Here is a 25,439-nt window from a genome sequence, read left to right as displayed (position 1 = left end):
GCGTAGCATGCTGGTTGTGGTATTTTTTATGAGAGTGAAATGCCATACAAAGCTTACTGTCGTCTACTGTGGCTAAGGTCAGAAGCTGTTCATTTCGAATTCTGACAGAGAATTACGTTGAGGCATACCGTGTACTTGCACGCGTATGCATACTAAATGATTTAGTGTATGCTGCGTATTAGTATGCAATATGCTAGTGTGGGATCTAGGACACAAGTACGTAAAGCTTTACTCTAGAACCAGTGACACGCACGCATAGACCTTGAATCTAGAACCAGTGACACGCATGCATAGACCTTGAATCTAGAACCAGTGACTCGCAAACGGACTCTGAATCCCGAACTAGTGACTCACAAATGTGCTTTGAATCTAGAGCCAGTGACTTATGAACAGAAAGCCTGTCTGTTGACCTTGACTGTACTATACAGTAAACCACCTGGAGTGGCGTGAGGCCTTTATTCACTCTGGAGAGACTGTGGATCAGCACCAAACTGCATGTGTTTCTGTGTGGGGCAGCAAGATTAAAGGAGTCCAGCTGAACCCTGCCTTTTTATCCTCTGTGTACGGCTGAGCTCACATCTCTCTTTTTCTCTCCTTCTCTCTGTATGTCTCTCCTCTTCCTCTGTCCGTCTTTCCCCCTCTCTCCCTCTCTTCTCCTTCTTCCCATCTCTTCCTCTCGTCACTCTTCATTGGCAGGCAGCAAACATCCCCCTGGTGTGTGAGCTCGGCATTGATAAGATGTCCTTTGATGACTTCTCGCTGGACGTGGACGCCATGATCACCGCTGCCCTGCGCATGTTTATGGAGCTGGGCATGGTGCAGAAATTCAAAATCGACTACGAGGTGAGGCTGGGAGCCTGCCCCAGGGTGGCACACAGACCACGGGGGACTGCTCTGGGAACTCACTCATGCATTCACTCATTCATGCATTCACTCATTCATGCAATCACTCACGTATTTACTCACTCTTGTATTCACTCACTCAAGCACTCACTCAGTCATGTATTCACTCACTCAAGCACTCGGTCACGCATTCAATCAATCACACATCCACAGAATTACACATTCACTCACTTATACATTCATTCACACATTCACTCACTCATGCATTCACTCACTCACGCATTCACAGAATTACACATTCACTCAAACATGCACTGACTCACTCACCCATGCATTCACTCAGTCACAGAATTACACATTCAGTCATGCACTCACGCTTTTACTCACTCATGCATCCATTCACTCACTCATGCATGCATTCAGGACTCGCAATCACCCATTCACTCACTCACTCTTGCTCTGTCTCTCACCCTTTCACCCTTAGTCTCTCTATTTCAATACAGCTGGCTTTGCTGTCTTGCAAGTACACATCTGTGTTACCAAAGCATGTGCCAAAATAAGAAAAAAAAACAGATGGAATGGTACTATGCAATACATTAAAATTATCATGCACTGTAAGTTGAATGGGTTTGTCTGTGTGTCACTCTCACTGCCCATCTTTGTCTGTATGTCTCTCTGTTCAGTTCAGTTGCTTTCAGCATGACAAAGATTTCATCTGTACAACCAGAGCATACCTAGCAAAATTGTCAATGCATTAACAGGTATATACAGAATTCTAGCACAGCATATGTGAGCATCCACGTTCCTGAAATAGAGTGTAATAAAATGCAACGTTGTCTCTGTCTGTCTCTCTCTCTGTTACCATCGGCAGACGCTGTGTAGGTGGTTGCTGACGGTGAGGAAGAACTACCGCATGGTGCTGTACCACAACTGGCGGCACGCCTTCAACGTGTGCCAGTGCATGTTCTCCATGCTGACTGTGAGTATGGCCCTGACCAGTGAGGGCTCCCCCTGCTGGCCAGCCACTGACTGTGCAGGCAAATGACGAGAAATAAATCCCTCATTCACAAAAAAAAAAAAGAAACTACCTCACAGGCTCTGACTTGCTCTGAAGGTTCTCTCCCCCCTTGCGGTTTAACCTGAAATGAAACGTGCACCTGAACGCTGAGCAGGGTCTCTGAGCGATTGCTGCACCAGGGGAGACACGCACCGTTTCCTCTCCCCAGAGAGTGAGTAGCAGTATAACAACAGCATAAACGTCTCTACCCGTCTGTGTCCGCACGCTCTCCTGTTCAAAGGAGCAGTGACCCTGCAGAACTCTACTTCCCGTCCCAGTGGACTGTGTTATCTCCTACCCCCAGTGCTTTAGGGGAAGTTACCTACACATACACCTCGCGCACTTAATCAAGCACAGCTTGCTATCTAAATGAGCTATTATCGGGGGAAAGGAAACTTGTAGTGTGCAAGCGATTTAGGACCACACCGCAGCACTGCGGTGTGTTTTTAATAAATGCCCTGCCACTATGCTAACCCCACTGAGGATTCTTACCGCGTAGCGCCATGTTGCTATTGTCCACCTCATCAGAGTGATAAATCTAAGCTGCAGCATGTCAGAGTGACAGTGGTATCAGTCTCTGGGGGGTCTCATGGTTATTCCATAAAAAGAGCCTTTCAGGTACGGCCCAAGTATTGTGTTATTCACACTCTGGGAGCCTCCCCCTTACTCTAAAACACCCTTAGACATCACAGCAGATTTAATTCATTACAGGCATTTAGCAGACACTCTTATCCAGAGCAACTTACATCAGTTACAGGTTTTTACAATGTTATCCATTCATATAGCTTGATATTTACTGAGGAAATTGTGGGTTAAGTGCCTTACCCCAGGGTACAGCAGTAGTGCCCCCACGGGAATCAAACCTGCAACCTTGTGGTTACAAGCCCTGCACCTTATCACTATGCTACACTGCTCCCATATTCAAATCACTCCCCAAACCTTTCTACACCATGAACAGAGCATCATGCTTTCTGACCGCAGCTGGAGTGGTTCTATGAAAACAGAAACCCATGAGAAGTGTTTAGTTTTTACATTTTTACGTCAGTCTCGTAAGGACTGCTTATTAATGTGGTGTGTGCTTGGCAATCTAAACGGTAACCCTAGGGTCCATTTACATATTTATTGACTTTTTTCTCAGAAAATTGAAAATGTATTTCAAACTCAAATTAGACATCCATTATGCATGACAATTGTTAGAACAGCCATTATAGTGTTTCATAGAACAGCACTCTGTACTCCTTAAATACTCTGGTTTAATATAGCTCCTGGTGGAATGCCGTTGTTCATGTTCATGATGTTCTTGTTCCCAGCAGAGCCTTCCTCTTTCTGACTGGGTAGTTTTGTTCCTGATGTAGTGCAGTTCCTGTTCCTGATGCAATGCTCCAGTTTCTGTGGAATCACTCTTATTCCTATTCTTAGTGGAGCACTCTTGCTCCTGACGTAGTGCTGTTATTCCTGTTCTTGATGCAGTGATCTTGTTCCTGTCCCTGGTGGAGCGCTCCTGTATCACAGGATCCCTGCCGTCTGGGTTATGGCACCTACACGATGTCTCTTGTTTTCTCGGTTCCTAGACTGCGGGGTTCCAGGAGACCCTGACCGAGGTGGAGATCCTGGCGCTCATCGTGGGCTGCATCTGCCACGACCTGGACCACCGTGGGACCAATAATGCTTTCCAAGCCAAGTGAGTGACCCTGACCCTGACCCTGACCGTGGCCATGGCCCTGACTGTGACCCTGACCCTGACCGTGACGGTTTCTGTCTCTGTGACTGCAGCTCCTGAGGGGGAGATCTTTTCACCTCCCCTCAGGAGTTCCCCCCACCTCTAATGAACCCCAAAGTGCAGAGTGGGAAATAACCCAACTGCAGAACTGAGAATCAGTGATCAGTACTGTACTGAGAATCATGCCGCATGCCTATGACAAACTCTGACTGCTCCATCATCACGTTAAATTATTGTCATTTAGCAGACACTCTTATCCAGAGTGACTTACATAGGTTACAGTTTCACATATTATCCATTTAAACACCTGACAATTGACTGAGGCAATTGTAGGTTGAGTGTCTTGCCCGAGGGTACAGAAGCAGTTCCTCAGTGGGGAATCGAACCCGGAACCTTTCCGTTACAAGCCCTGGTGCTTACCATTACATTACATTGCTGCATAAGATCCTACATAAAATCTTGATTGTGTGCAGTAAGTCCACAGAACATGTTAACGACCAACAGGTGATGGGTTCTGTAGAGTGATGTGTGGTGAGTTTGGTGAGAATGTGAAGAGGCAGGGAGAGGTTGACCTGTGGCTCTCTGGCTCTCTTGCTCCCTCTCTCTGTCCCTCGCTCTCTCTGCCAGGACGGGCTCGGCCCTCTCCCTCCTGTACGGGACCTCAGCCACCCTGGAGCATCACCACTTCAACCACGCCGTCATGATCCTGCAGAGCGAGGTGTGCTACCTTTCACTGATGACACACTGCAGCGTGTTAACCTGCTCTCTCACAGGACACAGTCTACCACAGCACATACACCTGCTCCATCACAATGTACAACACACTGCAGTGTGTTAATCTGCTCTCTCACAGGACACAGTCTACCACAGCACATACACCTGCTCCATCACAATGTACAACACACTGCAGCATGTTAACCTTCTCTCTCACAGGACACAATCTACCACAGCACATACACCTGCTCCATCACAATGTACAACACACTGCAGCATGTTAACCTTCTCTCTCACAGGACACAGTCTACCACAGCACATACACCTGCTCCATCACAATGTACAACACACTGCAGCATGTTAATCTGCTCTCTCACAGGACACTGTACCACAGCACATACACCTGCTCCATCACAATGTACAACACACTGCAGCATGTTAACCTGCTCTCTCACAGGACACAGTCTACCACAGCACATACACCTGCTCCATCACAATGTACAACACACCATGAGAGAAAGCTGCTCTGTCCCAGCGTTTCACTTCTGCTTGGAGTTAATAAAGGCGTATATGGACATGGTTTAATTTTCCAAAGAGCGCAATTACCTCTGAACAGCAAGATTATGTGCAAATGTCATCCTTGGGGACTGGCATCACTTCATGAAAAGGGGGAACTGAAGAAACGGGAACATAACAGCTAGTTTTGCCCGTTTTAAAAATATTGGAAAGTGACGCGTATCATGGATTGACTTATGTACCTGTACATTGTTGTGAAGCATGACTGATTCTTACAAGGACGATGCTGACGGTGCCTTCTTTGCAAAGTTGCTGTAGTCCTTGCAGGGTTAAAGTATATCTGCTGCCCCCTTGTGGTTGTAAGTGATTCCAGCAAGTACAATTAATAACTATAGCTTGTTTTCTTTTAATGCATATTTGAAGAATATATATATATATATAAATATATATATATGTATATATATATATATATGTATATATATATATATATATATATATATAGTCGACAGGCTTTCCAACATAAACATTATAGTTTGTCATTCATTTGGCAAATGCCAAGTTTCCACAATTGGTGCAGCATCAGAGATCTGTTAGCAAATACTGCTTGCACCTCGCTTCCTCAAAATTTGAATCAATCCACACAAATAAAGATAGCAGTAAATATGTTCCTCACAAAAGAGCAAATATAATTTTGAAAATAAAGCAGGCTAATTAGCTGAGAGAAGTTCATTAGGACAATAAGTTTGGGTAAGTAGGTAATTAAGGAAATTTCAGACTCCTGCTTGGACAAGACTTTGTGAGACAGGCTCCATTAGGTTCATTATCCTGCCGGTGACGACATGGCAAACTGACAAATGTTTGCTTGGAATATCATAATGGTTTCTGATAATACACAGAGTGAATTACAGCCTGCATCATTAGCATATAAATGAGTAATGTCTTTGATTCGCGGGGGGGGGGAGAGAAAAAAGTTTGTGGATTCTCTCCACCAACCAGCGGGAACAATTAATTAAAACTTCACTTGTGAATGGACGTGAGTGCGGTGTCTCTCTTTCTTTCCCTAACCCTCCCCTCTCCTCATACTCTCTCTTTCTGTCTACCCCTTTGTCCCCTTCTCTCTCTCTCTCTCTCTCTCTCTCTGTCCCTCTTCCATTCCCTCTTTCTCTCTCTCTCTCCTTCCACTCCCTCTTCTTCTGTCTCTTGGTTTCTGTCCCCCTCTTTCTCCCGCTGTGCTCTCTCTCTCCATTCACCCTTGTCCTTTTCTGTCCCTCTCTCTCTCCTTCTTCCACTCCCTGTCTTTCTCTCGCTTGATTTTTATCCTCCTTTCTCTCCCCCATCCTCGCCTCTGCTTCTCTCTGTCTTTCTCTCAGTCTGAAGCTCTCAGATCCAGGAAAACTCCACCTCCACTGTGATAGTATTTAATATTTCATTGCACCTGAAAAGCATACACACACACACATACACGCTGGTCTTGCAGAGATACAGCTGAAAAAAAGCCCCTTTCTCTCGCAGCAGATGAAGAGCACCACGGCTTGTCCAATCACTGTGGATCGCCTGGTCGTTCATATCGTAGGAGATCCACTTCCCATAGGACCTCACTCACCGTGGTTTACTTCACTGACTGTGTATATGTGTGTGTGTAGTGCGAGGGTGTTATGTAGGGCAATCATATAGCATATTTCATTGAGCTTATTTAATTATTAAGGGTTCGCTGCCTATATCAGCCCAAGCCGGCTCTCTGAAGGGCTGCTTCAGGCGGGGATGGCCGTTTCCCCTTGGCAGCGGCTCTGTGATCTCAGGAGTGTGTGCCTTTGTCGTTTGGAGGAATCTCCCTGCCTTGTCTTCGTTGCGCCCTTGGCTGACTGCAGAGCTCATGTCCCCCCCCCGCCCCCCCACTGCTGCCCATTTCAATCGGGAACGCTCTGACCCCTCCGATGGTGACGTAGCTGTGGTGCGTGGGCGGTTTCATAGCTCGGCTCATTGGCTCAGGAGCGTCATATTAAATCAAAGCCTTGGACACACAAGCCCAGCACAGCAGTTTAAAGAGTGCAATTGCAGTTTAACGAGCTGGTTCTGTCCAGTCCAGAGGCAGAGAGGCTGTAAGTGCTGAGTTGGTGATTCGGGAGAGGGTCAGGCGGGCTCAGGCGTAATCACACTGTTTCCTTTGTGTTTCGCAGGGACACAACATCTTCTCCAACCTGTCCTCTCAAGAGTACAGTGACCTCATGCAGCTGCTGAAGCAGTCCATCCTGGCCACAGACCTCACACTCTACTTTGAGTAAGCATGCAGTACACAAATTTATACACGTGTATAATCATACACACTGTCAACGGCCTCAGCCATTACTAATCAACCACTGATCAAATGACCCCATAGATCTCACAGCACAAAACCCACAAAGACATCACCCTGCACTGTACATATCTACTGTATACAGACTGTAATGAGATCCAATCTAAAAATCTGACTGAGCAATCACTGATCAATATATGAGAAAGGAAGGAGTTCCACGGAACAAAAATCGGTAAAAAATTATTTAGCACTACTAGAGGTATTGTGTAACTATTATTTTAATGATTTGCTTGTGAGTATAATTACCAGGCTCTCTTATTGTCAGTTAGTTTCAAACAAAAACAAAATAATTAACACCTCACCACCTGCCGATTCAGTCCTTCTCAACGATCACTGAAATTTGAGGGCTTACACTGCCCCCTTGTGGTTACTGTGCTTCCCTACATTTGACTGAGATAATCTGTGGAACATTCCCTCCACTCCTGCAGGAACAGAGCTGCCTTCTTTGAGCTTGTCAGCAAAGGGGAATACAACTGGAATGTGAAGACCCACAGAGACATGTGCAGGTAATTCATTCAGCTCCCCATCCTGACAGTCAGCACCGGTGAGAACAGAAACCTGTCTATTCCATTTGTCCAGCCACTGCCCTGGTTAGGAAATGGACCATATGTTGTTTTGAAATGACGAAGCTCCTGCCTAGAATGGAGGACCGCTAGCCCCAGACTGAGCTGAGCGGTTAAGTGATATTCAGTCTTGCCTCTGCTTCATAGGTCAATGCTGATGACTGCTTGTGACCTCGGAGCCGTGACCAAGCCCTGGGAAATATCCAGAAAGGTAAGCGTTCCTCTGTTTGCGGGCGGAACTTCAGACCGGAGGGTCTCCGGGTTTCCCCACCTGGACTACCGTGGCCGTTTAAATGTCATGCCCTGCTCTCTCCTCCAGGTGGCGGAGCTGGTGACCAGCGAGTTCTTCGAGCAGGGAGACAGAGAGCGGTCAGAGCTGAAGCTGACTCCCTCAGTGAGTTCACAAACCCCGCCCCCTGGCTACGCCCCCACACGCATTGTACCGCTTTCCCTTCACAAATCTGAGCGCCACTTACGGTTCCCAGCTGACTGTTTTAATAGAAACGCGTCTCTTTCCCAATGGCGCAACGATCGCAGCAGTCGAAACGCAGCTCCTAAATGGGTCTCGACCACACAAGTGATGTCGTTAGTGTGTCCCTGCGTCATGGAGGCAAACGTTCATGTTCTGGCCGGGTTCGTGGCTTCCCACAGGTGGCATCCCATGGTGGGAGACTGAGGGCAGTGCCAGCCAGTACCCGGAACAGTCAGCCGTGCTCCGGGTATCATCGGGGGCGACCCGATAACCGGCCCTGAGTGCGGCTCTGACCCACAGCCACCCGGTCCGGTCGCGCCCCACATGCACACCTATTAAATTACCTGCCACAAAGTTGCCAGCGGCGGTTAGATCTGCCCCTGCCAGATACAACCTGATTACTTCAAACTGTCTCGGAAGGCCTACGCTTTGGGCTACAGATAACAGGAACTCAATACAATTTCACTTAGCTTTCCTTTTTTTTTTAACGCCCTGTCCTTTTCAGCAAGCCGCATAAACGTAACCCGATAATGAGGCCATTAAACTATCTACCTGTGTTTTTCCATCACTGAAAGTCAGGGGGACTCGTTGCAGCATTTTTCCATTGGCGTGTAATTATTTAATTATTTATGTACCCTTTCCCCCCCCCCCCCCCCCACCGTTCGTGCCTGGTTAATTAAAAAATGACCAAAACACAGGACAAAGGTTGACACCTCGGAATGGCTTTGAAGACTGGGGGGGGGGTTCAGAAGGCTCAAAAAGAGCCCCATTCTCTGGATCCGTATGCCCCCCCCCACCCACCACCACCCCCACTCATGGCCGCGTGGCCTCGGGTTCGGAGCCTGCCTGTCAGACTCGTCGCCATCCAGCGCGTGGGTGTTATCAATTATGCATTCAATTTCTGAACCCGAACCCTGGCGACTATCTCTGAAGCACAGCCTCTCCCCGCGAGGCAGAGACAGGGTCGCAATAAGCTAGAAGAGAGAGGTAATTACGGGTTTGTCTTTAAGGCAAAGGCTACACCCACCCCCACTCCCACTCACACCCCCCCCCCTTTCAGAGACAAAAAAGGTCATGCTACCTCAAACACGCTATCTAAGCAGAGCTAAAGGTGAATGGTAGGAGAGATGGATGTTATACAGGTGTGGTGACAAGTTTGCTGCTATGTATGTTCCAGGCCATTTTCGATCGGAACCGGAAGGACGAGCTGCCAGGTCTGCAGCTGGAGTGGATCGATGGGATCTGCGCTCCGCTGTACGAGGTAACCACCCCCTGCCCCGCCCCACACACCCAACCCCACCCTGCATCTGGGCGATCCCACCCCAGATACCGCCCCAAACAGCTGCGAGAACAGTGCCCCCAGGGGGACGTGACTCTTGGTGACTGCGACTGTGAATCTTTGCGTCGCCCACATCGGCATAAATGAAGGAATTAGCGTTCCAGGTCATCCTTGACAGGAGCCCACGGAATCAGCCGAGTTTTTTTATCTGTCTATGTTCCGAGACCCCCGGCCTGTTGCCCTGGTGATGCTGATGTCACTGAGGAAGCCTGTGAGTGACAGACACACGTGCCAGCTCACGTTCAGAATTCACGCAGAAACAGAACGCGGGTGACGCTTCCATTCAGTCTCAGAGGACGGGGCGTGGACACGGGTCGACACCTCGGAGTGAATGTGGCCCGACATCGAAATCTGGCACCGTGGAGACAATGAATGAGTAGGCTGACAGGAAGTACGCACAGCTACCTTTCAGACTGCTCCAGAGGGCCTAGCCACTCGGCGCTGAATAGAGCAGCTATACAAGGGAAGAAAGCTCCAGTTATCAGCTCCTCTGCGAGACGGGGGAGGCTGTGACGTCAATGCTCACCTGCTCGAAGCACAGGCTGCCTGTGATTGGACAGCAGATCGGTAAAACAGCTCTGTGATTGGAGGGTAAGAGAGAGAGAGAGATAGAGAGAGAGAGAGATACAGCTAGAGAAAGAGAGACAGTGAGATTCTTAAAAGTGCCTTCATTATTATTTTTCCCTGTCTTTACATATAAATGCCCCTCTGACTTTATTAAAGACAAATGCTTCAATCTTGATTTATCCTGTAAGATTTATCAACTATTTTAAATGATTCATTATAAACGTTTTCACATTCATTGCATCAAGCTTCTGTTTCAGTTACTGCTAGGGATGCACACCCATTCTCACTCCCTCACCACACGGAAGATGGCGGCAGATTTTTCCAGAGAAAACAGAATCTCCCAAATTCTACCCGTGAAATTAAAGCGACAACGGAATTTTTTTTTTCTGCTTCTGGCTGCTGTTTAAAGGAGCGAGGGGGCGGGGCGGGGAAAGTTCAGAGACGAGCGGGTCGCTACGTGGGCGGAAGAAGATCCTACGCCATCAGTCAAGCTCTCCTGGTGATTCTGCGCTGAGCAGAATATTAATCCGTGGTTATGTAACCTCCCCATCTTCAAAGCGCACCAGATAAACTGCACATCTCCCTCAGCCCCCTCTCAGTCGCACGACTTCCCCCGAATGCTGATGAGTCTCTCGCACTGACAGGGGGTGCACAGCGTGACCTGCCCCCCACCCCCCCCACCCCAGAGAATCGGGCAGAGACACATCTTATGGAAAGGGTCAAAGGTGTACCACCTGCAGCGTCAGAGGTGTCTGTCCCGAGTCATTTATTATGGATTCAGTAGGGGAAGTCAGGTGTTTGCAGTGGACCTCCTGGGGACAAGATCAAGAACAACTGAATGGGCCAGAAATCGAGTCTGGCCAGCACACTGCCTCTGACTCTGTCTCTGACTCCCTGAAGAGACTCTCTCTCTCCCTCTCTCATATGTATCACTGATGAATGATGATATTAATGAGAACTGTCATAGAACTGTGGATCAAACAGAATTTATATATGTTATACATTATATATAAATGATTTGACCTACTATTCAGTGACAATGTAAGTTACAGCACTGACCACCATAGCTGAATATGCTTCATGCATTGTGTAGTGCTGATTAGCCTGCCATATTCCTGAAGAGAATGACAATAACTGGAAGAACAATCAGAGAAAAAAATCTGTCCCTTCTATTTACTAAACTGTATTTTTAAAATAAGGTGGGATGGTCAGTATGCCAACTGAACATCCCATCTGAAGGCCAGAACCTCCTACAGGACAGTATCCCCAACTGTCTGGTCTTTAATAACAGGGAAAGGCCTTTTTTAGCTTACCATTTAATGTACGCAATATAAGCAGCTAGTGAGGAACTCCACCAGATAGTCAGTATGAACCATGAAAGACAGCTACCATTAACGATACCATATGGGGACATTTTTTTGGACGTGACGAGAAGTCCAGAGCGAAAGCGCCAGCTGTTTATTATTGTGTGTAGCACCTGAATGAGGGCGATTTGGAGCTGAGCCTGTTTTATCAGGCAGAAGTAGGCTTGACTTGTGAACTGCGTCACGGCATAAACTGCTGCTCGTGCGTTCCGCAGGGCTCCCTTTGGGAGTCTGAATGGTGAGCAAGCACGCAGTCTGAATACTAAATCAATCTGAACCTCAACGTGTCCTTTGTGCCAATGTTTTTTTTAACCCCTGCAAACTTCAGAAAAAGCTGTTACCGCTCATGGACTGCGTTTGAAGCAAACAAAAAACGTAGAGTTAAACCATTTCAGGCGGCGCACTGAAACGTTTGAATTGTATTTACTCTTAAACACTGAGCACAAATCTTTTATGAATATAGCGTCTTTGTCCCACGGTGTCCTCCAATTAGTAAAATGCAGTTACTCCCTCCATTCCACTTAATTTCTCTGACAAAAAAGAGCCTGTAATAAGACCTTACAGTTTAAATGTGATTGGTTGAAATTTTGTTGTTTTCCAGTTTTTGACCAATAGTCTACTGGTTGAACACCTAGGGAGAGTGCAAGTAAACCATGAAACATTTGCAGTCTATGTGCAGGTCCCAGAGGTATGCACTATGATACAGAGAAATTATCTGAATACTTCCCCTGGCAAGAAATGTGTAACACCTTCCACCAGGAAAGAAATCAGTTTCTGACAAAGAATAAGAGGTACAGCACTCTCAGGAAGAGCATAGAATGCTGGGATATTAACATCCACCTCCTTCAAACCTTCACACACAGTTGCACTGTACAACAGGCCACCTGCATCGGCATGTGGATGAACCTCAGCGTTGACACGCTGTGCCCTCTCAGTCTTTGCGATGCGGTGATTCAGGTCTTTGTGTGTATGCTAAATTGCTGTAAAGGGCTGCATCTCCCAGGGGGGCAGGGGAGTGTCTGGGTGACCATGAGTAGAGCTGGGAGGGGATTTCTGCCACTCTCTGATGAATTATCTCAGGAAAAGTGTGTATGAGGCACACTGACACAGCCGGTGCATACTCAACACAGGCCTGGAAAGTGGAGGAAAGGGGGTGAAAGGGTCTGCCAGGAATAGGGACCGGTGTTTCTGGGAGTGAACATGGGGAGTTTTCCTCCTTGCTGCTGTCTGTTTCCCGGTGCACTGTGGGACTTGTAGTGTGAAAAACAGCTGTTGGCTGCATGCAAGTGTGCCTAGGGACTGCACTCGCTGTGCTTCAGCACCACTGCCCTGTGCAGTGGCTGCTGGGTAGAGGGTGGGCCCAATTCGTACAGCTACTGATTCCAAAGTTAGGGTGCATGCCCCTCCAACACCACCGAAAGTAAAAAGGGCATGGGCATATCCAAATGGAAAGTACCTGTGTTGATACTGTTATGAGCTTGACTGGAACAGTGTTAAGAGAATGCTGTTGTAGGGGCACATCCAAGGGGGCACAACAGCCTCAAAACAATATCCCAGGTTTGTTCTGCACTTGTTCGTTGACAAATAATATGCAAACAGAAGGAAGCATTCAGTGTTCAGGGTGCCAAAAGGCAGGTCCAAAAACCTCCAATTTGAATGGACTGTCTAATGAGCGCTGCCTGCATGGATGAATGGCCGCTACTGTTGATTGCTCAGCCTTTGTTTGTACATTATCTCCGTTTGGAGCACAGTGGTCAGCAGACAGTTTCTGGGTTGATAAATGAGGCAACTGTTACATGAGTAGGCAGGAGTTCAGCTCTGAAAAAAGACCAATTGGCACTAAATTTTAAATCTTACACAAGAATGAGCTAATGTGCGAGGAAAGTCAGCTCACTGCTTTAGTCCACAGGCGGTAAAACTGACACTTGCTTGTCCTGTGGTGAAAAATGAAGAGAAGAAAATGAACAGAAACTGGTGCAGAGTGTAAGGTTGTCTTGGATAAACTCAATAATCCACACCTGGGGTTCTTCCATGCAAACATACAGTACAGCAAAAGTGGCAGGTGGACATATTAAGCATTTGTAAACCTGTTTTACAGGGTCCACTTCTTTTTTGTGTTTAGTACTTCCCAAGGAATTTTTCTATAGGGTTTATTTTCAAATACTCAGGACTTTTTCCCAGATAACGTAACAATTACCGCCCTGTTTAGTTATAAGTGTCAGACATTAATGATATGAAACTGAAACATTAATGATTTGAACTGTGCCTCATTTTCAGAGAACAGTCCCAGGTGACCTTTAACCCCCCCCCCCCCCTTTACATTATGAGATACACATCAGTCATCTTCAAATTTCGTTACCTTTCATTTCTAGCTTTCCGCAGAAAAATAAATGTAAGCTTTCATTTTCCAAAGGTCATCCTCGTGTGTTGCCATGTTTCACGACACATGAGACCATGTCACCACGTCACACAGCACAAAATCCCTGCAATACAATAATGAATGTCCCCAGCTCTACTGTACCAGAAGCCACACGATGCGCTTAGCCCTATTTATCTCTTTCTTTTCAACACTGCGTCATCCCGGACACAGTCACGGTTATGTCATTGTCACCTGGGTCTCGAAACCCACAGTGCACAACCAAGACAGACGGAGACTGTTTAAACGCTCGTTTCGCTGAACAAATAACTGAGGAATAACTCGCTCGGTGAAAGATAATTACGCATGCCCTTTGCTCCTGTGTGGAAGACTGACGCGTCAGCTGAGCACAGGGTAAGGGAGAGACAGACGGACCTCATCTGAAAGAACTAAAAAGGAGTGCGGTTTGGCGTGCGGCGTGGAGCCCCGCGGGGAGACTTTCTCTCTTTGTTGATTGGGCGGCCGCTCTCTCTATGAGACGGCGCACAGCGAGAGCTTCAGCGCGGCTGGCAGAAGATCCTGCCTCGTTAATGAGGTCGCCCGGGTCTGCGGGGAGCGACGACGAGAGCATTGCGATATGCCTGCGAGCTGTGCGCGGAACCGTCGCAATGGAAACAGCCCATTCGCGGTGCCTCATTCAAAGCACACGTGCAGCCGCGCACCCCCATAAAACAGAACGAGCGATGGATGTCTCAACGGCCGAACAGGAATTTACTGCTGATACGTAACAACAGCATTCCTCTGTCTCTCCACAATGCACGGTTATAACGCACCGATATCAGGCAATTGAAATCGTTAAGAGTATCTCCGTGTGCAGCGTGATAGCTGCCATAACAGTTTTTCAGAGTAAACGACATGGTTGCCGGTTGATGTAATGGCATGCGTTTCGCAGCGCAGCGCGCAGCTCCCCGCGGCTGATCCCTGCGGGGGCGTTCGCCATCATGTGTAAGTGTATGCGGCGGGTTGGGATTATAAACGGTGGCAGAGGTTCCCCGCTGTTTTTCAGCTGTGCAGTCGGAGGAACAACGAGCCGGATGTGTTCAGCCGCGACGCGGCAGACAGTGAGTCTCAACAGATACCGGCCCCCTCCGTTTCTGTCTCGGGAACTATGAACCAGGGCTGATGAAATGTGGGTTAATTAGAAAGCCTGGCAAAATCGAAGGGTTTACTTAGCGTTTCAAACTCATCCAACTGTGTATCAGAGTGATTACACTGGCATTTGGCACAAAACAGGCGAAATGAACTAATTGCCTTTCTACAAAAGCTTCCTTTCCTGAATACCCTATCTGAGAGGGACATGGTTCAGTGGACCTACAAGGAGATTTTAAACATCATTAGAAATATATTTCAGCTGAAGCTCCCTTTGTACTTCCTATAATCACTGATACCTGCATCCAGGGTATTTCTCTGAAAAATAGCTTTATTTCTCATTAACTTGAAATGATCTGATAAGTATTACAAACTCGAAACCCAGGGAAACTGTTTCATTGTGTGTACTAAGCATGCCCCAGGTAGATGGCCCTTAGATTTTAGTTCTCATTGATAAACAACTGCTACATCCAACAGAATACCTTCTTTGGTTTAGTTCTTCACAGAACAGAAGGTGCATTTTAATGACAAGGTCATTTCAGATGAGTTCCTTTTTTGTTCCACGTAGGACCCAGGCCTGGCACTATGGGGATGCATTGCACCCCCAGTTGTCTCCTTATATCCCGATGTCGACATAGTATTTTTGACTTTTTGTGCCCCCCGTGGATTGCAACTGCACACTATATTTTCTCCTGGTGCTGAGCCCGGTAGGACCGCACTCTTCTTGAGTTTAATGTTGAGCCAGAGCCGTCTCCTTTTAACCCTTCCCTCACCCTCTCTTTCCCTCTTTTTTTCCTCTGTTTCCTTCTCAAGACGCTGGTGAAACTGAACCCAAAGCTGCAGCCGATGCTCGACCTGATCCGGGAGAACAGAGCCAGGTGGGAGGAGCTTAACCAGGAGCGGCAGCGCAGCCAGGAGGCGACCACGCCCACGGCGACCGGCGGCGCGGCGGAGAGCAGCGGCAGCGCCCCCTGCTGTAGCAGCTCAGCTGAGAACACCAGCTAGCTCTCGCCTTTGCGTGCAGAGGTTCCTCCTCTGCCCGTACGCTACTCCTCACTGACACGCAGCCAGTTGGAAGAGGCTGTGCCGTGCATGCAGGGTTTCTGCGCTCTGCTCTTAGCTTTTGCCACTTTAGGCAGGTTTCCGCTCGATCGCATTAGACAGACGCCAAGGTAGAAGTTTCTGCGTTCCTGCCGCGACCCCGCACTGGGGTCTGGGTAAGCAGCACTGGAGGTGGCTTAGTATTTCACAGTACAGCTGCTTTATACATTTACTTTTCAGGTGTAATTAGAATTCTGGAGCTGGTATTTACGTGGGGGGGAGGGGCAATGGAAAATGGAGAGGGCTGACACTCTCTGACTGCATTTATTTGTCTAGTTGTCAGCTTTGTGAGAAAGCACCACTTCCCCACAGGAATGGAGGGGAGCGTTAGAGCTGCCAGGGTCTCCAGCCTCTGTTCCTGCTCGTGTCACCCCAGGGCGGGGCTATTGTCATGTGTCCTTTTCCCATTGCTTTGAATATCTGTCACAGGAATGTTTCAGGCAGGGGTGGGGTGGGGTGGGGGTGGGGGTGGGGGTGGGCGGTGCGGGGTATTACACTCCTGTCTATTTTGTAGTGTAAATATCTATTTTTACACAAAATGGAATATGCAAGTGCCATTTCATATGAGTTCGAGCTTTTGGCTTTTTCGTTACCCCCGTTAATGAAGTGCGTTCTCCTCTGGCTGGTGTGATTGCTGGGGGGGGTCAGGGGTCGGGGGTCGGGGGTCGGGGGTCAGGGGTCAGGGGTCGTGCGCAGGTCTGCAGCCGTGTTTGCAGTGCAGAATGCAAATGGAGAGCACGGCCCTCTGTGCCTTGTGTCAACGGGTCTTAATGAAAGGAAATGCATGAAAAAAAACCTCACCCAGCATCGGTGTTATCTTAATATTCTCGTTCAAAGGTAAAGGGATACAGTGAGAGTGCACGGGTGCCGTTAAGATTAGACTTTGTTCCCTGTGTCGTATAACCTGTCCTGATGCCTTCATGGATTTGTGCTTGATTCATATGAATATGAAATGTATGGATGAAAGCAGTTAAGTGAGCACTTACATAATTCAAAGAGACAGTGCCATAGAATAACATACCTCGGGCTAAGAGGTTACAAACAGCCGTCTCGATAAATAACTCACTCGCAAAGATGACCTACATAGACGAATATTCCTGCTTTCTGTACGAACACAGGATCTGGGATTGCGCTAGGAATTTGACTCTTAAACTTTTGGAAACGGAGATTCAGTGACACCCTGTGTCCTGTTTTCCCCTCCGGGATCCCCCCCCCCAATCCCCCTGCCCCCACAAACAGCGATAACACGTTTATGGTTTGGAGCGATATGGATTTTTCTCTCGGCAGACGCTGGGGCCCCGAACGGGATTACATTACCTCCAAACGGCGGCAGCCATCCACGTGTTAATTAAAGGGAAGCCCCGCTGCTGGTGCAGATGCCAGAGCAATTTCACCAGAGACGATAAGGCCCCCGCTTTCCCAACACGGCGATTTAGCCGTGCTATTCCTAAACCATGCCATTTGTAGGACGCCGTCGAGTTGAGAAAAACCAAATTAACCGTCCCCCGTTTTAAAAAATCGCACCTTATCAACATTCTATGACATCACAGCCATAGCCACAGATTGGTACTCGGTCACAATGTTTCACTTATTTTGAGGACAACTTTAAAAACCAGTTCCTTTACAGACAATTTACAGGTATGACTTGGCTATGTTTGAAATGATTTTGTTTCAGACTAGCTTTCCAGATTGTGTTGTTGCAGGGGGAACTGGAGTAATTAATCAGCCTCAGCCCTGGTGTGGCATGGATCTTTGTGCTCTTGGGGCAGGAATAAAATGTTAATTGACCACATGAAAATTTTAATTGCATGGCGTATGACGTTAAACCAACTGCAGCAGCTGTTATAAGCGTAAACAGAAGGCTGACAATAACCTGAATAGGTAAATTAAAAGGAGTTCTTAACTGCGTCTTCATCTTATCGTCCATGAACACATTCATAAGTCAAGTTTTACCTTTGAATGTAACTGCATGGAGTATATTAGTGCATCATATTGGTTGGAATATTATTGCAAAGACGTTCTTGGTTATGGTTTGATATTTGGTTTCCAATGTGATTTCTGTAACTTCTGCATTAGACGACAGTTCGATCTGTGTTTTTTCTTCATGTTTTCTTCCCTATGCCGAGACTTGGGTGTTACTTTTTGTGGGGGATATGACTGAGGGGGATCTTTAAAGGCATGATATTTGGAAATTTGAAATGTTTTGTTAAGTTTGTTGAAATAAACCTGTGCTTCAAGTTGTATCTGTCGCTCTAGCGTTTTCAGGCTGTTGTTATCCCTGTAGGAATCCACTTATTTATGTGGTGCATCGTTCTGGTGCTGCTGTGTTACAACACTGCCCCCATGTGGACACAGAAAGTCATAACAATCCTAGATTTGGATGAATACCTGATAACGGGCAAGTGGGTTGTCAAGTGTGAAAAAGAAATATTACAATACATATATAGCATATCCACTGGGAGAATATACATCACTCCTTAAAGTGGTATTTACTGGGGCTGGTCTGTGAACTGTCCATACAGCAAATTCATTCTCTCACCCTTCACTGTAGGCTTAACAAGTGAACAGATTAATTCCATTGCCCTCACCACTGATCAATCAGGCCATTCCAAAGCGCCCATTAGATCAATCCTAATGGTCTGTGTGTGATTAAATGGTGAAATGATTAAGGAATTTGTACCTAAGTAAACCTCCAGCTATATGTGTGTATGATATGTGATGTCACTCTGGATAGGATACTCTACTAAGCACATAAATAATGACTAACTCATTCAGATTTACACCAAGATAATTTATCTTCCTCTGGAAACTCCCATCTCTCAGGTTCCTAATGGGACTGAATGCACTGTATTTGGTCTGACAGTTATAGATGAATGCACTAAGGGAGTAAGGTCATTAAAAGTTGAATTTGTCATGGCTATATTACAGAAGTCCTGCTGTTTAAAGAAATGTCTAAAGACAACATTAGCTGAGTCCCAGGCAGGACCCCAAAAAGAGGAAAAGAGACTAGGTGGAACATTTTTGTTTGTTCCATTAATTACATGTTAATTACTTAATTAGTGACTTAGCAACATTAACAGGAGGGGTGGGTTCACAAACTCATTTGTAATTGTAATTCAGAGAGCAAATCCAACAGCTATGCGCTGTGCTAGAAATGATTCTATAGAACGGTGAACAATCCGTGAACGCGACGTTAAGGGTTTGGCTGAGACATGGACATTCACAAAAATGCAAGTTCAAACATGGAGGCAGAATCTATAGAGTGTTTTGCGAGGCTACCCGAGCAGGGAGGTGTACCGCGGAGATCCTCACGGATTTAAGGCCACGCGGTAAACACGTTTCCCGTGAAGCTGTGCTCCACGTGTGTTCAGGGCCGCCGGCTCTGATGGGCTCCGACCCCAGCAGTGGTTTCTGCCGGTTGCCGTGTTGCTGCAGACAGTGGGTGGTTTGTGTGGGTGGAAATGAACGTCGGGGGAACCTTTAGAAATGTTTTCGCCTGGAAACACAGAGAAAACATGTGTGCGTAAGTGCTTCTTGGTGGATTTCTTGTGAGAGCAGGGCGTGCTGCGGGCTGTGGGCGGCGCGACAGCGCGGCTCCGCGCGTGGACTGAACCCTCTGCAGCTCGCACGACATTCCGGCAACAACAGGGAGCACATGACCTCAGGGACGGCTAGGAAGCAGAGCCGCATTCATCCCTTCAGGCGTCACCGTATTCTCCCGCTCCAAGGACAGGCAGCATGCCCTCCTACGCGCTACCTTCTCTTTTTTGTCATCTGACAATTGAAAGACCTTTTTCATCAAGTGCGAACATTTTCACCTCTCGAAAGATTGATTGGGGGGCTCATTCAAGCCCCTGACTGAGACTGAAGGCTTTTACAGGCTCTGTGGAAGGCGTGACATGCAATCCGTTTCATTAACTGGACCGGGGGGCTAAAATAACAGGAAATCCACAGTGCTGAAATTCACTTTTTTGTTTAGTCATGCTCCTACCACTTAAGTCAGTTTAAGTAATTTCTCTGTTTACCATATGGGCTTATCCATCGGGACCATTAAGATGTTTACAATTGTACATTTTCAGATTCCGCAAGACACTTATACAGCTGGACAGAAAGAGCGTCGCTCAACGCCATGACAGCTGTGTTTCCCTTGGAAATGAAATCCGCACCCCTCAGGCCCAGAGTAACTGCCTACTCTGCTACTGCACACAGCTGTGTGATAAAGGATATCAATTGCTGGCATATGCCGTCCATAAAACAAACACTAGCCACAACAGACATAACAAACCCCAAAGGCTGACGCAACATTTCTAAACTTCTGAAGACCTAAACGCAGAAAAATCCCAAGAAAGGCCCTAGGAAAAGGAACAGGGCGACAGTCAGTGGAGATCGCATTCAAGACGAGGATCACAACACTGATCGATCAACCAAACCCAAATGGACGCAAGCCACTGAAGACTTCCACGAGTTTGCAGTGCTCAATATCTTACATTCAAGCACTGACCATTAAGTGGAGCCTCCTTACAGTGTAGCGTAGTGGGTTTCAGGTTCGATCCCCAAGTTGAGCGTGGCTGTCATATATTATTGCCTTAACCTGCTGCATGTCAAGCCTGAAAATAAAGAAACACAGGCAGGAACCAATATACACAACACAGGAACCAATATACACAACACACCAAGAGAAACGGGCTTCGGCGTCACTGAAAGGCTATGAGACAAACTAAGCAGGATTGCCAGAAGAAGGAAAAAAAAAATCCTTCCTTCATGGGGAGATTTCAAATCTACACAGAAAACCTGCTTCTTAATTGGGAGAGTCGCCTAATAAACAGGGGAAGTTAAACTGCTCTTTAAAGTGAAAATCTGGCCAATTAAATATCTCCTGCTACATTTTCTGCCAGCCAGAAGTTCTCAGGCTGTTTGTGGGAGCATGCAAATGAGATCTGAAATACAGCTCAAAGTCACTCGCTATCACTGTAGCACACTCTATCTCCCAACTTGCCAAATCCTATTCCTGTAATTAAAAGTGTTGCATCATACAATATTTCAGAAGAATGCCCTCTCCAAAGGACTGACATTTTCCCCAGCCAATTAACTGCCTATTGTCAATGACTGAGACATGCCTACCATAACTGCTACTGGATGAAAACTAGCCAACATGACGAAATGAGACAAAGATTTAACAGCTTTTGCAAAATGACACCAACCAAACTGACAGCCTTAAAAAACTCAATAGCTGTTCTATTGATATATCAACTGGTATTTTGTGGATCAAATTGTTTTACATACATGACACTGACAAAAAGTTGACATATGTTCTGAGGAATTACATTTCCTTACAAATGTAATTACATTACATTTTTTTAAAGCCACAAATAGGGTATCATACCATAATTAAGACTGATTGCTACATTCTAAATTTTTAAATTTTAAATTCTTATTTTTTAAAGGCCCAGCTCCATCAACAATGTGACAGATTTTTTTTTAAACTAAAGGAGAGAAAAAAAATGAGGATGAATAATTACTAGCAATTATCAACTAACTCTTGTCAAAACTAACAAAACACAACAGAGAATGTGAGTGACTTTATCAACTTTAGTCAATTCTCTGTACATGGAAATCAATTAACTTTACATGCAATCAAGTTATTCAAGTGCCCAGCACTTAGGGAAATACTCATTCAAACATTCAATTGATTCTGTCACTTACTCATTGTTAGTTGTCCTCCAAATATGTAGTTTGCCCTGGTATGATGGGGCATCCCGAATCCAAGGACTAAACTGGTATCATGATTGCAGCACAAAACTCTGTCAGCAAGACTGAAAGCAGCAAGATGCTTAATTCGAACGATAAAGCTGCAGTCTGAGAAGCCGTGAATTTTAACACAACCAAGATCAAACGTACTCCCAAAGCTTCATCCTCAGGACAGTCTGACTTCAGGAGCAGCAGTGTGGTGTAGTGGTAAGGAGCAAGTGATTACCTCAGTAGAGATCCAGCTGTATGAATGGATAATGTTAAAACTGTGAGCCCTATACAAGACTGCTAAAATAAAATGTAACGTAAATATCTATCTTTCATCTTATCTGTGTATTTCACATTTTCCACAGTTTCCACACTATTTACCATGCTGTGCTCTGCACTGTCTTTTCTAGCTTTGCAAATACAAGTAGACTTCGCAGCGTATAGCCTCCGACCCCCAGGAACCTGGAGCGGTAACGACACAGATCCAAAGTTAGCATGCTGACCTCAACCCTGAAAACGCTGAATTGGAGAATACCAGAAAGACGACAAGGCCACCCACAGAGATTTTGTCAAGTTCTTTATTGCACCAAGGTTATTGACAAAATGTGCTGCAATGTTAATACAATTTCACAAGAATTGGGACGTAACAACAAAACAAACAAACAAAAAAAAAAACACGTTGATAACATTCTGATTTCAAGCTCTTAACAATTAGGTACTTCTTTTCAAACTGGCTTCAGAAGTCAAAGTAGGAAAGTGTTGAGAAAATGGCTTTTTAGGTTGGCTGAAGGCCCAACATTTCCTTCATTGAGATCATTTTTAAGGATTGGAGGACTGAGTGACACAGATGGATAGCCGGACGCAAGAGGGACATAATCCACTGCACATAACTGTAAGGCAATCTAGTTAAGCACAATACAGGAGGAATGCTGTAAAAAGTACTAAATCTATCTAACATCAGAACAACGCATTTTGTTGCATCTCAAGTCTAGCACCTCACACCAGGCTTCTAGAGAATGGGGTTGTCATTTGGGGTCAACAGTGGCAAGAAAATGATTTAAGCTGCAAGGTATAAAAACAAATCAACTGCATATTCACTGTTTGATATAGGCAAAATTACACCAAAATGGCTGCCATTTCTGTATAAATTCACACCAACACAACCATAACCAGGCCCGCTCACTCTGACGCGTGGGTATGAATTAACTTCAATCAAAACTATCTCTGGGAATGGACACACTGATATTTAAGACGGTTTTGCTTTTTGAAATGTAAATGACCAATAAATACATGTAATAATTACATTAACAGTCACAAATATTAATGCATTTTGAAATTTTTTTTTTTAAAGATTACTCTGGGTTCCTGCATGTGTAAGTTTAAAAAAAAATACAATATCATCACATGGTATTTTGTGTATATATCAAGTGCTGACATATCCATGTATGCATGTATAATGTATATACAGCATATACAAACATATACATAAAATAGGTGAGGGACTGTATGTAGTGGTGCACCTGAAACGCTGCAGGTCTTTGGTACAAACATGTGCGCTGCAACACCCACTCAGGAGAGCAGCCTGCAGACGTGTTCACGCTAAACCAAACACGACACCCTTCATCCCAAAACCACACGCACGATGTGACAGGCAAAGGCCGCACACTTTAACGCAGAAATGCACGCACCCACGCAACTGTCAAAATGGACCCAGGAGAAAACTTTTATCTAATGCTGTAGTCAGACCGTGTCGACCTGGCAAAGCCCTCCGTGGCTGAACTGGTGTATGATTTAGCAAAGCTTTCACTCGGAAGCCATTACGACAGTGTGCGGGTACATTACTCCATTACTACAGCCGTGCGTATGTTCCAGTTTTCCTTTAACCGTCATGTACTGCAACAGACGTCAAGAACAAAACAAAACGAGAGGGGGAACAGCCAATCAGCATCTCCCTTCCAAAACCTGCACTGTTGGTTATACTTCATTCTCATTGGTCAGAGTAAGACCATCTACACAGACACGTACAGGGAACACAGGATCTTAAGATTCAGTCATTAAAAGGTGCAGCTTACACAGGGACACCTCTCACAGAAATTAAAAAAAAAAAAATTATTCCAGGTGAAATTCTTTAAAGACTTCCTTTCCTTTGAAGAAGTCTGACAAAACACACAACCACATGAGCAGCAGGACCGAGAGGTTCATAGCTTGAGGCATGACATCGTTTTTCAAAACAAACAAAGTGTGACACTGCGCAGAGCCGATCTGGGGAGGGATTTTGGTGACGGAAACATTTAACACGGAGTCTGGTAAAGAGGAACAGGAAGGAGGAAAGGCAAACAGATCTTAAAGGCACGGTACTTTAGAGTGAAAGGATTTTTTTTTCTGGAGCACAACACTGAAGTAATTCTGAACGACAAGTGAGTCTAAAACAATTAAAATTCAAAAAAGCATAAAAAACAAATTAATGAACACGCACACGATCAATAGTAAATGTGAAAGATGCACAGTATAAATACCTTCATCTTCAATATCGGGGCAAATGATTAACTTAACTGAATTCTGCGAGACCACTTGCTCCTCACGCTCAAGCTTCTTTAGCATAACACAGCCTGGGGGTACTGCTTGAAATGATTCGTGAACGAAATGCCTCATGGTGTCATCCTCTGTCTCGACACCGGGGTAAAGAAAAGCAGCGACTATGGCAGTTGAGGTGACTGAGTTTCGCAAAATTGACTGCTAAAGTTTTTTTTTTTTTTTTTTTTTTTTTTGCAGATTTGCTGATGACCTGGCATGTGGAGAATGGTCATGGTGCTCAGGTTAATAGGCCCTGCAGAGAATGGTCAGGTTCTCATGAATCACCGTGACACGTGAAATGGACAGAAGTCACATCTAACAGGGTGTGGTTAGATAGCTGCGCTTTACAGCACAAACACTGCTTTCACTCATACGGCAAACCCTCTGTCAGCTCAGGAGGACCGCTGTCATTTTTTTAAATGTATTAATTCCTCGTCGTCCGTTACTTCCAGCACCACCGGACGCTGTTAGGAGGAGGAGAGGTGATGCCGGGAGGGCAGGGTGAGAGTTACAGGAGATTCCTGTTGCCGAAGATGTTGTCGGGGTCCACGTAGTCCTTGACGGATTTGAGCATGCCCATGCCCACGTTGGAGATAGACTCCTGCATCCACTGCTTTCGCAGTTTTCCCACTGAAAAAAAGACAGAGGGGTGGGGTGGGGTGGGGGACGGGGTGGGGGAGAGCGTGGAGAAAAAAAAAAAATGAAACGCAGAAGAACAAACTAGAAGCGCTTGAGCGTTCAGCGGGGCTGCTGGGAGCCGATCAATCTTGCGGGAGTGAGTGAGTAAACAGTGGGTGATAAATGCTTTTATTCAGGATGGAGAAATGTTTTTGCATGGCGTGATTTATGGAGCCCAGCAGACTATCAAACTCATTAGGCTCAGCGCGGTCCCCGGGGAGGGGCTGTCCGCCGCCGCGTGCCGTCTGCCCCCCCTCCTCCCCCACTCCCCACCCCTCGCTGTAGGCGGAGCTGGGGGATGGGGGGGGTTAGGCAGACAACGGCCGTTCCCGCGGGC

At 46.3% G+C, this 25,439-nt stretch overlaps 2 protein-coding genes across 2 annotated transcripts in view; one reads left to right on the top strand and one right to left on the bottom strand.

Annotated features, from left to right (window-relative positions):
* The window catches only part of LOC118788745 (dual 3',5'-cyclic-AMP and -GMP phosphodiesterase 11A), a 63,295-nt gene extending 47,277 nt beyond the window's left edge, over nt 1–16,018 (top strand). The window contains exons 11-20 of the mRNA XM_036544779.1: nt 697–843; nt 1,715–1,822; nt 3,472–3,581; nt 4,248–4,338; nt 7,028–7,128; nt 7,632–7,709; nt 7,914–7,977; nt 8,086–8,160; nt 9,416–9,499; nt 15,827–16,018. Of these exons, the coding sequence (XP_036400672.1) occupies nt 697–843; nt 1,715–1,822; nt 3,472–3,581; nt 4,248–4,338; nt 7,028–7,128; nt 7,632–7,709; nt 7,914–7,977; nt 8,086–8,160; nt 9,416–9,499; nt 15,827–16,018 (1,050 nt within the window). The remainder of the gene's footprint in view (nt 1–696; nt 844–1,714; nt 1,823–3,471; nt 3,582–4,247; nt 4,339–7,027; nt 7,129–7,631; nt 7,710–7,913; nt 7,978–8,085; nt 8,161–9,415; nt 9,500–15,826) is intronic.
* A 7,268-nt stretch (nt 16,019–23,286) lies between these two features.
* Nucleotides 23,287–25,439, bottom strand: part of LOC118789502 (alkyldihydroxyacetonephosphate synthase, peroxisomal-like) — a 47,103-nt gene continuing 44,950 nt past the window's right edge. The window contains exon 20 of the mRNA XM_036545964.1: nt 23,287–25,054. Within this exon, the coding sequence (XP_036401857.1) occupies nt 24,933–25,054 (122 nt within the window). The 3' untranslated portion in view covers nt 23,287–24,932. The remainder of the gene's footprint in view (nt 25,055–25,439) is intronic.

The sequence above is a fragment of the Megalops cyprinoides genome, chromosome 14 (genome assembly GCF_013368585.1).
Source record: "Megalops cyprinoides isolate fMegCyp1 chromosome 14, fMegCyp1.pri, whole genome shotgun sequence".
NCBI classification, from domain to species: Eukaryota; Metazoa; Chordata; class Actinopteri; order Elopiformes; family Megalopidae; genus Megalops; species Megalops cyprinoides.
The sequence above is the reverse complement of the archived record's forward strand: the minus strand, read 5'-3'. Positions and strand labels throughout refer to the sequence as shown.